This window comes from Xiphophorus couchianus, chromosome 17 (assembly GCF_001444195.1).
Source record: "Xiphophorus couchianus chromosome 17, X_couchianus-1.0, whole genome shotgun sequence".
Lineage (NCBI taxonomy): Eukaryota > Metazoa > Chordata > Actinopteri > Cyprinodontiformes > Poeciliidae > Xiphophorus > Xiphophorus couchianus.
In genome coordinates this window covers 10,389,343-10,405,010 of record NC_040244.1, presented here as the reverse complement: position 1 = coordinate 10,405,010, position 15,668 = coordinate 10,389,343, and the positions used below count along the sequence as shown (strand labels likewise).

The 15,668-nt window shown below is 40.7% G+C and overlaps 1 protein-coding gene across 2 annotated transcripts in view; it reads right to left on the bottom strand.

Moving 5' to 3' along the window:
• Nucleotides 1-1,746: 1,746 nt before the first annotated feature.
• mdfic (MyoD family inhibitor domain containing) overlaps nucleotides 1,747-15,668 on the bottom strand; it is a 30,744-nt gene continuing 16,822 nt past the window's right edge. For both annotated transcript variants that reach the window (XM_028044035.1, XM_028044034.1), the window contains exons 4-5: nucleotides 13,764-14,150; nucleotides 1,747-6,182 (exon numbers count right to left, since the gene is read on the bottom strand). In XM_028044035.1, coding sequence (XP_027899836.1) covers nucleotides 5,932-6,182; nucleotides 13,764-14,150 — 638 coding nt within the window. In that variant the 3' untranslated portion in view covers nucleotides 1,747-5,931. The remainder of the gene's footprint in view (nucleotides 6,183-13,763; nucleotides 14,151-15,668) is intronic.

Sequence of the window (15,668 nt, the reverse complement as noted above, 5' to 3'; positions counted from 1 at the left end):
TTAAATATTTAAGGTGCAAGCGCGATCACACGACGCATTTCTGGGAAGACTCTGGAACAAAGAACGACAAATCCTTCCCTTGGAAATCATTTACTTTTCATTTCTGGCACTTTGTTCTCAGACTGATGTAATTTGTTAGTGTTGCATTTGAGTTGCTGGTTACAGAGAGCGTGCAAACTTCGGCTGACGTGCGACAGCTTCTAACAAAGCAGAATTCAAAAAATGAAACGCCTGCCTGCGTTCTTACTTCTAATAGAGTTCATATGTTGATTTGTGCAAGAGAAACAATAAGCAAACAAATATGCGCGAGAGAAAGGCTGGCTTCTCCGGCCTTTTGTCAAAGCCGATTAGGCTTCTCAGGTAATGACCCTATTTGCATTGTAAACCTGGCCCATGTGTGAGAGGGCTAATGGGGCCACTACCTGAGGATATTAATTGAAAGTGACATTAGCTGAACTCGCCTCTGCTTGTTTTCTTTTTTTTGTTTTCCTTTGCAAAGCTCTCCGAAGACTCATCTCATCTTATTTTAATGTCGTGCTGCAGCTCTAAACAACCAGGTCAAGTCTTTCAAAACTTTTGAAATGAGTGAAATGGAAGCGCACTGAATGCTGCACAAAACGGACACCAAAAAATTAAATAAAATATAGGACTGTGTGTACAATAGAGGTTTTAAGTATCTTGAAACCAAAGTAGGAAGTTTCATCTTGTCATTATCTGAAAAACCTTGAGTGAAAATGCTGATGTTTCATGAAGATAATGTAAATCTAAGAAAGAAATGAATAATTTTATCTAATTGCTTTTAAGTAAATGAAATATATATATATATATATATATATATTTAAGTTTCAGTGCCCTCCTTATAAAAGTTGACCTTTCCAATGTAGCTCACAATATATTGATGGTTCACACACAAAGTAGACCTTAATGTGCGTCATTGCACACAGTGGAAACCATCAGCAAAACCGCAGAAGCTAACATTTCTTTTTCCCCGCTCTTGAGGCGGCAGCCAATCAGCACCAAGGACGAAAAATGGTGTTCATGGATTGGCTGCTTAGCCAAAAGCATGAAGTAGCATTGTTTTCTTTTAAGAAAAAATACTAAATGAAGAATTGCTTTGTGTTGCAGCGTTCTGAAATTACTCTATGCTCCATGCAGCAGGAGAAAATTCAGTCTGACATCAAACTGGGAATCTGATTAAAAGGAATTTAAATCCTACGACAGTTTTGTATTGTCACTTTTAAAGTGCTTATTGCACAGAGCAATATAATTTTCAAAACAAATAAAGTTTTCTTTTCTGCCCTTTATAGAGTAACAGCCTGGTAAGGTGGTAAATAGTAATTATCAGTTCAGGTTAGCTTTTACAAACAACTGCTGCAGCTGGAGAAAACTCTGGTCACTGTGGTACCTCCTCTGGTACGATGGGAAATGCTCTCTGAAGACTCACCTCAGAGCTAACTCAAACTTCATAACATCTTGATTGTATTACCTAGCGCTTGGCTAGTTCATAAAGATGCTGACATTTATTGTATTATTACCTTTAACAACTGAAAACAATATTTAAAAGAAAAAAGTCAAAATGAATAATTACAATTATAGTAGGCGGGTAATGATGACTATTACAGATCTTCTAAATTAAAAGACCTACGAGGTTTGAAAAACTATAATTAAAATGCGCATTAGTCACATTTTCCTGGCAGAAACAAATTGATGTTCTGGGCAGAAAAAGAGAAAGTAGATGGAAACACATTACTGTCACCTCTCCTTTTTTTTGGTTTAATTAGTGACATTATACATAATCATTATGTTATTAGTATACAATTCTTAATGTTAGATCTGATACAAAAATGAGAGAAGCAAAACAACATTAATGTTCCCCATATTTTTCTAATCATATCCAACAACAAAAAGCAGCATTTATTCTCATAGCTGAGGATGGGAGCCATTCATTTTCTGGTAAAAAAAAAAAACAAAAAACAACACATCTACCAATTGAGTGGGTGCGGTAGGGGGGAGTGGATGGATGAACAGAGGAGAAGGCCAATAATTTATTTAAAACTGTGAAAAGAAATGACCTTGAGATCAGAGAAGCGCCAGCTTTCTCCCCAGACGGAAAACAGAAACAATGGAGCGGCCCTAATTGTGACATTACAATCCGGCACACAGCGAGGCGATCAGAGGGGGATTGATTAGAGGAGCAGAAATCTGGAAGACTTTGTGAAAAGGTCATTGCGCACTCTACCTGGAGTTTTTCGAAATTTTCAGCCTGCGAGTTGCACTTTAAAGAAGGAACAAAGTAAGAAAAAAAAAATGAAAGTGCAACCCCTGCATGATTACAGACTTTAAGGACAGAAATATTTTTTTCCTACCGCATTAGGGAAATAAGACGGCAATTTTCGGGGGTCAGGGCGAATCTGGGCATAAAGTGATGAGGCAAAAATAAAGAGAGGATAGAAAGTGCAGATTCTCCACCAGAGGGCCTGGCCTCAAGGTTAATTGAGGGGTTAATAGGAGGTAATGTTGGGTAAAGGTCAGGCTGCTATCCCGACCAGCAGGAGGTGTAAGACCTCAGAGAATGTTGTGTGGCATGTACCCATGTTGATGTTAGGATTCTCCCAGAGATAACAGGAGGACTGTGGGAGGCAATCTCACGAGGAACCAATAAAAATGGAGTAAACGGCATCTAAAGAGCAAAATAAGAAAAGTTTTTATTTCTAATGTAGGACATTGGCATAATACAGACACTGACTGAAATAATGAATTTATTTGAAGCGCAGGGATATCTTAATGTAAGAACCCTACAGTCTTGTTTTGGAGTTTATCCACTTGATGTTTGCTGAAATGTCTGTCTGGTTGAGAAGCATGTTAAGACCAAATTGGCACATGGTGTTGCCAAGCCAAACTACAGTTTGCAGAATAAAAGAAACAAAAAGGTCTGCTCTGCAATTAGGGCTAAAAACAGAAGGGTTTTGCCATTTTTCTTGCATGTGGTGATTGTTGGGTTTTAAGGTAAATGCGTGCCCATTATTAGAGAAGAATTGCTTATTTTCCCTTTGCCTGAAAAACATATAAAGTTCACATAGCAAACTTGAACAGTTTGGCAAAAGCATTCTTTGTTGAATAAGCCCAGACAAATGAGCCAAATGACTCAAAATGGTGGTGTTTGGCACAATTGACAACTCATTTTACATCAATAAACATACCTGCGATGCACAGAAGTGGACATGTCATGCTTTGGAGTTGCCTAAATTTCCAACTGCTACTTTTCTCCTGTCACGACAGTTTGTAGAATAAAAGAAAAGTGTTAGACATCTTCAAATTTAGCATCGTTGCTCATACAAAAACAGTAAATCACATTGGTGATGTTTGTGTAAGGCAACTTCCAACTTACATCGCCATGCCCTTCCTTCTGTCACCATCTCCTTGTTAGCAAAGGATGTGCAAAACTATTAAACTACAAAATGACACAAGGATGAAATGCACAAACAAAAGACATCAAAATAACAGAGGTGTACTACAACAATTCATCATATCACCAGGTTCCTTCTGTTACATGAATTCTTCACATTTTCTAAATCGTGTTTACTTGACACTCTGTAGCCCGTAACACATTTGCAGTTTGGGCGCATCACAAACATGAAAACGAGGTTTACTTCCCGCAGATTATCCACCGAAGAGGGGCACATCCGACCCCCAGTGTACTCATAACACTGAGCTGCTAAGACGAGCCGTGCACGACGGCACATCATCTTTGATGGCGTTAAAAAGGGACATTTCTTGTGACCGTTTAGTAAGCAGTGCTAATGAGGGCCGGCGTTAAGCGTCATCACTTAAACAACATCAAAGCGGATCTCCAAGACAGGAAATGGCTCTGCTGGTGACTCACTATAAACTCATCATGACATACAGAGAAGAAAATAGAGGAGTACTGCTTAACTCTGCAGTAGTTTACTATTTTATTGTGACACTTGATTCTCAGACGACTGGAGAACCAAAAGCTGCTCAAGTGGCAACTCTAGTCATCTGTGATTTTTGATATTTATGCAGAATGCATTGCAAAAACAAACACATCGTGAAAGAAAGTTGTACCATATGCAAGTGACAAAACAGGTTTGTTACAGGCTAACATAGGAAAACAAAGGCTGAACATGTATATATCAGTACAGAGTAATATTCTGTTGGTCAGACTTTTTAATGATTTTTTTTTTTTTTAAAGTGCTTCTTTTTCCAGTAACAGTCTTCCAATGTTTGCAAATCTGATGTGAGATGAGCTTCTTCAGAGAAAAAAAAATTATTCCAGCACTTTGTATAATTTTTGCGAAGCTTATTAACAATTTTGTGCTGCTCATTCCACTATCCCCCCCCCCAACGCTCAAAATAGAAATGCAAATGCAATTATTCCAGATCACACCCTTAGGTTTTGTGTCAGAAGGTAGCAGAAAAGTGTCCTGAAACACTTAAAATTTTCACCAGTTTCATCTGCTATACAGTAGATAATGTTTTAATGAAATCCACAAGGCTACAGTATGAAATGAGGAATGTATTCACCATCACAAACCCTTATGTTTACAGTGTTGACTGGACTAAAATCGCAATCTAAGTTTTTTTTTTTGGCATAAAAAATAAACAAAACAGAAACAAGATCTTCAAAATGCATTTAGATCACCAATAAGACTAAACAGCGGCATAAAAAGATGTAACTGAACAGCAATCTTTATGTAACAATGAAATGCTTGAAGTCTGCCTATGATAATGCTTTTCTGTACTAGTTAACATACTAACAAAGCATGACACATTCATAAATGTGAATTATTTGTAGTCTTTGCTGGGCTGTTTATTCTGTTGAGCCCAGTGTCCAACTCCTTCACACACACCTCCCTGTTTCTGCTGAATTCAAAGGTAGCAGTTCCATGAGACGTGCATCTTAATACATTAGAATATCATCCAAAAGTTCATTTATAACTGTAATTCAAGATGAAACTCACTATAAAGACTGATTACAAACAGAGTGATAAATTTCAGTTATTTATTTCTGTCCTTTGAGCCCCAAAGAGTCTCTTTGTTCACATAATGCTATACTCAACAATTTTTTATTGGAAGTTGAGTGGGAGGAAAAAGTGTGGTAGAAAAACGATGCAAGTAAAATGGACAATCTTGCTCTTGAAGAGATTACGAAGCAAAGTCGATTTAAGGTTCTCTCTGCTGACAAGCTTTTTGTGGGCGTCCATTTTATTTTTCAGTGGGATTTGACACCTGCACACAACAGGAAAGAAACCAAAACTGGGTCGAGTGACCCTGGTGTAACTGTTTGATTATTTAGAAAAGTACTCTAAATCCTTAAAAGAATCTCAGGGGTATAATCAAGATGTGAATTAGAAAGACCAGAGCTAACCATGCAGAAGAGTTGGGGGGCCACTATTAAAACAATCTTTTTATTTTTTATTTTTATTAAAACAATCTGAGTTCTTTCACATCAACATCGACATGGTTCCATGCTATGTTGCACTTATGCATCAATAAAAAAAAAGAAAAGGAAAAAAAAAGCTGGTATTGTGGGCCCATGTAATCCTCTCAGGATTGATGAGTGCTGTGTCCATTTTTCTATCACACTTTTTCCTTCCACTGAACCTTCTATTTATCCACATTGACTCAACACTCTGTTGTTAGAGTCAACACTGTTAATTGATAACACTATTAATTGGAATTGCTGCCTGTTATTTGTTGATCGTATGCAAGTCTGATGTTCCAGTAAACAGAATTTTTCTGCTAGCGCTAAACAATAACAAAAAGCAGCTTGAACTATATCAGTGTTTGCGTAATGGTTCTGACAACTGTTGAGCTTTTATTCGAATGATCAGAGTAAATGAACTTTTTGATGATTTATATATTGGGATGCACATGTTTATATTCCACGCCACGGAGGCCCCAGCAAACCTATGTGGGGAAGCAGATGCCGCAGCACTCCATGCAGATTTCCAGGCAATCCGACGACTCGCAGCAGGCGTCCATGATGCCACAGTCCATGTCACAGGGGCAGTTGCAGTCGTCGCCCATGTCGTCGGCGCAGCAGCAGCAGCAGCAGGCCTCGGAGGTGCACGCGCCGCAGGAGGCCTGGGCCACCACCATGTTGCAGAGCGTCAGGAACTCGCAGAAGAGACAGGCAAGGATGCAGTGAACGCAGCAATCTGAGTGCGAGCCACAGCCAGGCAGGGTGCCAAGAGGTGGGGTGGGGTGGGTGAGGTGACACAGGGAATGTGAATAAACACACACACACACACACGCACACACACACACACAAAAAGAAAATTATGTAACTTATTGAAGTATTTTTCTGTTGACAACCAAAGTAAAATACTGACTTCGTTTATTAAAAAAAAAAAAAAAGTGTTGAAAACGAGTGAAAAGTGAGTGTGACAAGCATGCCTAAAGAAGAGACACAGCAAGTCTGTGGTTAACGAGTGATTTTAACTAAGAAGGAAGGAATGGTGAGAAACAAGAAAATAAAAAAATAATAATTCCTATCCTGCAGTTTTTATTAACGGAGCTGTTAAGCAATTGTGGAGTTATCATGCAAGCTGTAGGGTTGATCAAACAAAGATGATTATCAATGTCTAAGAGTCTCACTCAGCCAAATAGGTGAATTAATCCTGAAAACACTTAGACCACTGATTAACATTTAACCTCCCCGTTCACACTTTTAGTGCATGTGAGGCAGGGATACAGTTTGTTGCGTTGCTGCAATCAAGAATCCCTGTTTGAGTTACAAATTTGCCCATGAACGTTCATAAACCTGAAAAGTATTGACCAATAGGACACACAGTAGTGAGGACAAAGTAATTCTCTCAAATTCAAGCGGTTTCGACATTTAATGGATAATTTGATGAACCCACCGTGTTCAATATGAGGTGGTGGCAGCATTATGCCGTGGGGATGCTTTTTAAGCAGCTGGAAAGGCAATAAAAAGGCTGGAAGGAACAAGGGAAGGAAGAAGGAGACTTAAAAGAAAGGAATATTTTTACACCCTCATTTTTTTTTTTTCAAAACTTACCCAAAACCAGAAAATACTGGAACAAAACATCAAACTTTTCCACGCTGCTACAGCTATTGCATAAAATCCCAATTAAAAAAAACACAGAAATGTCAGTGGTTACAACTTGACAAATTGTTAAAAGGGCTTAAGGGGTATAAATATTTGCAATGCTCTCTATCTGGAAACAAATCTAAAAATATTAAAATAAATACATCAAAACGGAAAATATAAATGCATAAAATAAATGCTATCCAACTCTCTTCAGCACTCGAGAAGTTCCAAGAAGTTCTGTTGTTGAACTATAAGTCCTTCCGTAAGTGAACCTGGCACACACTCCTCGCAGCTGTTTCTCTTTTTTTTTTTTTGATCAGAGTTCAGAGCCGCGCCACTGCTTTGGAGTGTTAAAGAGACATGATGTGGATGGATGCGGGGAAAAATAGCATTACAAACAGACTGCATTTGCATGACTTTCATCAGCCCATCTCCAGCCGTCAGAAGTGCCTGTTACTGATTGGGTTAGAGGGGGAAAAAAAAAAAAACGGTGCAGAGTGTGGAGGACAGAACAGGGAAGGCGAACTGAGCCCCACTGAATGTTCATGTTTGATTAATCAAAGTAGAAAGGATTTTTTTTTTTTTTTTGCCCCTCTCCTCCTGTAATTTTGCAGTGCTGAGGGCTGCAGAGCTGACCAGAAGCGCAGGCTGATACAAACAAGATAGCGAGAGGAATATGAAACGAGGAAGAGCTTGCGTACGTGTCAGAGTGGACGCCTGAAGTTTGAATGCATCTTATTATCCTTATCTGAGGCCTCGACACGGGCGGTGATGGAAGACGCATGAGAACTCGCAGAACCTCGCAAAGTATTCACACCCCTTGAAGTTTCCCACATTTTGTCACATTAAACTACAAAGCTTAAGGCTTATCTGTGGTATTTCTAAGTGACAGACAGATAGAGCATAATACAAACTGTGAGGTGGAAGGAAAACTATATATATGGTTCATACATTTTACTTTTTTTTGAATGAAGAAAAATCTGACTAATGTTTGCCGACCATAAATTTTCCAACCCCTTTACTCTGTTAAAGCCAAATTAAATCCAATTAAACAAATTTTCTTCGGAAGTACTACGATTTGTGCGAGTAAATCTGTGCATAATTTAATCTCATTAATTAGTTCTGTGAATATCTTAAAGTTTAGGAAGAAATTTAAAACACCATCAAACGTTTGTGCACCGTGCAACCTAAGCTGGCACACCAAGGAGAGAACACAAAAAGCAAACCGTCCTGTGGCGACTCTGGAGGAGTTTTAGAGATTCACAGCTCAGGTGGGAAAATCTGTTATACGGAAACTAGTAATACCTCAGGATAATTGCTTAATGCAGTTTGTGTTGCAAATGTACCTCTTGGCAACTTGCAACAATTTAGGGCTGAAATGGATAATCGGATTAACACTAGAATGTCTGGGTTTTCGATTTCTCCCTAGAATGGCTGAACAGGGCCAAAAGGCCCTGAGTCCACCCTGACGACTCTGATGGCTCAAATTAGCATTCTTCTTCAATTGTAAATGTGGCCGTTGACCGTCAGGCCAGAATGTAGGAATGTGAATAGTCCATGTTGGGGGTGGGTATCTATGATACCTGCAGGAGATCAGATCTCCTGTAGGTAATGCTCTTCAGTTTAGTTTTGAAGCATACATGAAGTGTTTTTGGAAAGATGTGACCTTTTGCAGCTGATCCATGATGTTGTGCTGCATTATCCAGGTCATTTTGCCAAATGTACATAGAGTTTGCAAAACATACAATCTGTTTCAAGAAATATGCAAAGGTTTTTCTAAAAGAAATGAGTAATGTTTCTCTTTGAAATAAAGCTAAGAGGGTATTAATTGTGTTGATCCACCTCAAAAAATCATGCAAAAAATGTAAGCAAAAGAAATCTGGGAGACTTAGCACATGCAAATTTGCATGCAGCCTTTTGTGCTGTGGAGGATAAATAGGTGACTGCTTCACCTATTTAGTTCACAAGAACTAATGGCATTTATTTCAGTCATAATCTTGCGGGGGCTGACCAAGGTTCCATCACTATGTGACAGCTGGTCAGCAAACCTGGCAAACATGATTGACATGGCAGCACTGAATGCACATGTGCTTTATCAGGCATGCATTGGGGTGCAGGAGAGACGGGTGGACTTCCTGGTTGAGCTTGCAAAAGAGTTGGGTAACTCTCATGTGAGTGAGAAGAAGGCACACAAGGAGAAACTGCTTCGGCAACAACCTTCCACACCCAGCTCAGGCAAAAGGGCGAAGTGTCAGGTCAACCATCGATGCAGGATGCGTGTCCTGAGGCCGAAACATCATCAGTGACCCCTCACACCCCCACCATGGACTGCTCTCCCTGCTGCCCTCTGGAAAGAGGTTCTGCAGCATCCGGTGCAGGTCCACCTGGTTCCGAAACAGCTTTTTCCCACTTGCCATCAGACTGCTGAGCTCTTAACTGGACTGCACTCAAAAACTGGTCTCCACTTTATACCTTGCACATGTACAGAGCTAAATAACTTCTATTTTACTGTCAGTCCTGCACTTTATATTTTATATTTAGATTTATATTCATATTTTATACTGTATTTTATTTTACTCACAACATTGGAACCTCAAACATTATCCTGAGCCGTATGCAACGAAATTTCGTTCTGTATACACCCTGTGCATTGAAAATGACAACAAAGTCAGTCTAAGTCGAAGTCGAAGTCTAAGGAACAATTGTGCAACTGTGAGATGCGTTGAGGCCATTACCAGGGTACTTGGCCTAGGTAATGGCCCTATTTACTGAACACCTGCTAGATAAAATCCTCAGGCCAGTTGGACTATCTCTAGCCTAAATAGGTATATGTCCAAATGGCCTAACTCCAGCCATTCTATTAATCGTGATAAATCAGTTTTCTAAATAAACGTAAACTAATTTAGCAATTGATTAATCCTTAACTGGAGTACATAGATCTCAAAACAGGCCATTAAAAAAAAAAAAAAAAAGAATTAAAAAAATCGCCTTGTTTTAGCTTCACTTGGTTCAAATTCAGTAAAATAATCCCATCTTTTAATGCATTTCTAATCTGTAAAATGTGCCGATGTTGTTAATCCGTTTATATAATCGTCAGAATAATCTGTTAGCTGCAGTCCTGTCAGAATTTCATGACTTATGTTTTTTAAAATACTTTTTTAAAGAAATGTGAAAATGATGCATCTATAAAGAGCCGGGGGAAAAAAATAAGTGCAATGACGTCTGAATGTAAAATGACAAAATGTGAAAAAAGGTCCAAGGGGTATAAATATTTTGCAGGGTGCTGCATCTACACCCAGAGAACTTGGCAGACAGAAAATGTGGCTCGTTCTGCTGTTTACTGGCAGTGAACTGCAAGGGCTCCGAAGAAACCAGCTCAAAACTTTAAAGTTCAGCTTAACAAACTCTGAAACACCCAGAGGGTATAGCCATGCCAACAGTGCAACAGCAGACTTTGAGTATGATACAAAAACAGTACACAGACATTAAGCAGTGGACAGCCATCTCAGCTATTCACTTGGATGTATAATTCAGCACCAGCGATTAGTCTGGATCTTACAGAAGCCAGCAAGGAGGAGGAGATGGAGGGAGGGGAACGAGGGGAGAGTCGTACATTGCACACAAGAGAGGTGGACGTGAGGCACAGATCGGCCAGAAAACACACGAGAAAGACGGGCAGAGACGGAGAGAAGCCAACCGACGGACAGACTGAAGCGCAGCACACATTGACAACGCTCCTGTTTAATGTCAGTCGGTGGAGATGAAGCCCGAAAACCGGCGTCCAGGCGTCTCTGAGGAAATAGTAAGAGACGTGTGGAAAGCTGACATCAAAAAAATAAAGGGGAGCGGCGTGACACAAAACAAGCTGGATGGGCCTCGGAGCGGCAAGCTGTGCAAAACATCGAAACCCTCAAAGAGGGAGAAAAAAAAAAAGAAAGCGGGAGAGGGAGCCTCAGTGACCATGTGGGTCGGATGGTGAAGGTCCACCACATACGACTTAAAAGCAGGCCCTTTTATAATGTATGACTGAGTCAAGGCAGAAAAACATCCGAGGAAATAGAAAAGAAAGACAAAAAAAGGGGGGGTTGACTCTGAATCTCGGAACGAGGCCAAAGCAGCTTGGAGATCTGAACCGATATACAGACAACAAGAGTTGAGACGGCCCACCCCGCTGTGCAAAAAGCAGCCTGCTAAACGGCTGCTCAGAAGCATCGGGGTTGTTGGCTCTGGAGCCAACGGCGTGTGCCAAGAATCATTCAGAGCGGGAGAGTCCCCAGAGCTAGCTTCTGCTAGCTCGCGCCTTTTATTTCCTGTGTTCAGAGGGGCTGTTTAGGAGGCTAATTTCACAGGCAAACAGATTATGTTAATCCGTGTAAACATTCAAACAACAGCTTGGCTGCCATCCGGGGGGAAATAAACAGTTGAGAACGAGCATATTGATACTGAGAGCTCTGGCATCTTCAAAAAGGCAACACGCGAAAGCCGTAATGAGACTTGTTGAGCGGTTAGTGTTTTTTATTTCCTGCGCCTCCTCTACTCTGTTTTTTCCCACCAATTAAGACGTGGAAAACATGACACATCGAGAACATGTCTGGTGGTTGCATTTTATCTAAACTTGAGAAGAATTGAGGATGAGGGTACGGCCTTTGTTTTTGGTTGTGTGGGTTTTGCTCTGATGCATCGACTAAAGACCTGACAGCCCGATTTAAAATCATCTTCCAATCACAGAAGTTTTTGTTTTTGTTTAATCAAATTACAGTTTATATTTAATTCAAACTTGGAGCAGCAGAGGGATATATTTCAAGCATTTATTTTGATTAATTTAGATGGTTAAAGCTAACAGGTAGTTCAACCCCCCCAACATTTCTGTTTTCCACAACAGGTGCAGAAGGACTCTAAGGTGCCTTGGAATAAACAATTTGAATACAAAAATGTAAAGTTAGGACATACACAATCCTGGGGAAGGCTGCTGATTTGAGTCACTGACGCAAGCCATGGAGAGGTAAGGCAATAAAGGTCAAAGGGCAGTATGTAAGTATTTTTCAACAATCCGGAAACTTGAAAGCAAGGTAAAACAGTGGTAGAAAGAAGTAAGAAAAGTACATCCATGTACTCTACAGTATACACACTCAACACTTGGTCAGGGCTACTTGCATAAATTACTGTACCACTGTACCATGGCAACTTGGATTCTAACCCTCTCCACTGTTCCTCCAGGTGCGGCGACCTCGACCCAACAGTTGTAGCTGTTGTCGTGGATACATCTGCAGTGGTTCTGGATGTTCTGGCTCCAGAACAAGTACAAGCCTTGTAAATCTCCTCCTAAACTCATGAATGGACTTTGCTTCACAATCCTCAAGGCTGCCATTATCCTAGTGTGTGGGGTTTTTTCAACCACATTTTTCCTTCCACCTAATTATCCATTAATATAGTTATATTCCGTTTTCAAAACATGCAGTTTATGCAGTAACCATTTGTGATTTACCATCTTTGTGGAGGGTATCAGTGACTTGAGTAATAACATTTCTCCACTAAAATCATTTCTTTTATGCATGAATAAGTAATATTCAGATTTTCTGAAACTGAATCTTGGGTTTCCTTTAGCTGTAAGCTCTAACATAACGCAGTTTATTGAAATAGACCTGTAAATAAGTAAAATAAACAGCGAAATATGCTTATCCCCTGGGAAGCGTACTGAAGTGGCGGAGAACACACAGCCACCAAATGCAATAGATTGAAGAGGGGAGCAACAGGGCCCTGCTAATGAGGGCCAAGGTGTTGCTGATGGGATGTGGGGAGAGCCAAAAAGGGCCCAGAGAGGTGTGAGGGGCCCGAAGAAGGTTGGTCACGACTTATAATAGGCACCCCGTGCTCTCAGGCCTCGTTAGACGCTCGCACCTATCTCCCCGACGGAAGAGGACCGGCCAGCCGCCTTCATTACCGGACTCACCTCAGCCTCTCACCTGACAAAAGTGATGGCTTCCCCGTACGCCCAACGCACCCTCTGACTTATTGTTAACGCAAATAAAAGCCACGGGAGAGAGATAAGATGTCATTTGGTTGACGGGAGTGATAAATGCGAGAGGTCAGCCACCTTCATCATTAAAAGGTGAGAGAAGGTAAGAATTTATTATTGATAGCTGATGTGGGTTTTACTTCATGAGCCTCCGAGAAAATGCCCCAAGCTTCCTGCCATTTTGGTTTCGCTCATCTGATCTTTTATCGAACTCTGGTGAGTCAGGAGGCTTGTATTTTCCTACATGAAGAAAAATGGATGTTGATTTTATGCAAACAAGGTCAATGCTTTCTTTATAAACTTTCTGAACTGCTGCCATCAAGCAAAAACCAATAAACTTAGAATCAGAAAACTTTCTTTTTCCCCCCAAAATTTCTGATGAATATTAGAATAATTTTGGCGGCATATTGAGTGAGAAACTGTACACCAAATGACACCAACTGTTTAACCAGGCCATAAGGTCGATTTTTATCATTAGCGTCTAAATTGCCTTTACCTTCCCTGACTAAACCCTGCTGCTCGAAGCTTTGCTGACAAAGTTATAATTATATCAGGATTGTCAGAAGCTGAGATGAAGAGACAGAATTATATAATTAGGAGTTAGAAAAGTTAGTTTGAATTAGTACTGTGTTTTAATCATTAACTGCCAACAGTGTGCCAATTACTAACCCTCTGGTAAAGGAGGTTTCTGCGAGCCCGTGGAGCTGCCTTTGCTCCGTCTGCTGATGTCACTGTTGACCGACAAGCTGGACTTCAGCTTCCTCTGCACCCTGTGAGACACAGGCGTGGACGGCTGCCTCCTGGGCTGCTCTGTCTGTGGCGTTGCTGTTGCGTTCCCTGGGCCCGACCTGCCCGCCACGTTCGCCCCAACGCCGGCGCCGCAGGTGCACGTCCTCGTGCCCTCAGGGGTGCCAGCACCGGAGTGGATTCCGTTGGCGTTCGTCGCTGCGGGCATGTCGGAGCTGTTGTGGGGAAAGCCATTTTGGTCCTTGGCAGTCTCTCGCTCTGCCTCCTCAGAAGGCGCTGGTTTCAGATCAGACTCGGACCGCAGCTGGGCTGTTGAAAATAAAACGTCAGGATGTCATTTTGAGCTCTTTGTTGTCTTCAACAGAGCTTCAACATGTTGGATGCTGAATCACAGTTCAATGAAGGAAAGTAGGGAGTCAGGAAAATATTGCTTAGTTGTGATTAATATCAGCAAGGCAACATTCAATAATAGAATTATAACAGCATGTTTTCTTGATTTTATACAGCCATTTTTTTTGTTGCTATGGCTCAAACTTTCGTTTGCCTTAATAACTTAAAGCAATAATGTGCAATGCCACTTAGGAAAGCTGATGAGAATATAGGCACCTGGCTATATTCTCATATATTAACATGTCAATGCTTATTAATAGGTATTGTCAATTTAAAAAAAAATAAACTGGAACTTAAACTATTTAGGAAATTCTTAAACTTTCAGCCCTCCTTGCATCTTGCACTTTATCTGCCACCACTCTTAACAAGATAATGTCAGTCGTGTGACTAATATTTCAAACCCGAAAAAGCGAGCGAAGAGCAGAAACGTACAACTTCACATGTGAAAGAATCATGAAAGCCACCTGTGTAGTCAAACACATTTGTGGCAGCAGCTCCTTGGTGAGTTAAGTCGGAGTGAGACGGAGAGATTATTAGAGTAAAAAAAAAAGAGAAAAAAAAGGAGGAAAGCAGCCTGTGATAGTGTACAAATTTGTAAAATGGCTGCTGTCTGCAACGGTAATGATCTTCTCTCCTCTGAAAGCTCAGAGATGGCCTCAACCAGACTTTCTAAGTGCGTGTGTGACAGTCGCAGAAAGCCAAGAGACAGCAACCTGTCTGATAAGAAGGAAAAGGAAGGATGCGAGTGAGGAGAAAGGAGGTGGCATTTCACTGAGAGGAACACCTTGCACATTCAGCTCTACTGGGAGTTAACTCCTGCTTTAGCTTCCCTGCACATCAGAGCTACAGTACATGTGCACATGCTGCCAGATTTTCTGAATTATTCATCTCTCTTTTTTTTTTTTTAAGTTTCTCCGAGTGAACCCTTCTTACTTATTTTAGGCCTTGTATGCATTGTCTATATGGCATCGTTGCAACTAAACTTTAGATTCTGTCACATTTACCAGCTGTTGTAACACAAATCTTTGCAAGCCTCCATATGTCCCCCCCCCAAAAAAAACAACAAAAAAAAAAAAACCCACACATTTCCCTAAGTGGATGCACACATGGACGTTAATGCGATGCTGGTAATTTGTTTCCATCTTTATTTTCTTTCTGTCAGCTCACCAACAAGTGCAATTACAGTTAACAAGAGAGCAGGAGTGTGGGAATGGGGCCTTGCAGTTTTTAACAACACATCACCCTGGGAGAGGCCGGACGTGAATGTGGATGTAAAACAAAGCAATTAAATACGCACTCTGGGCTTTCGCCTTCTCCTCATGCAGGCGTCTGCCTCCTGCTTTAATAAACAAATACAGACTTTGGGGATCAGGATTCCATGCAATTTGAATTAGACAACTGCATGGCACACCACAGAATTCATTATGCAGTGATTTA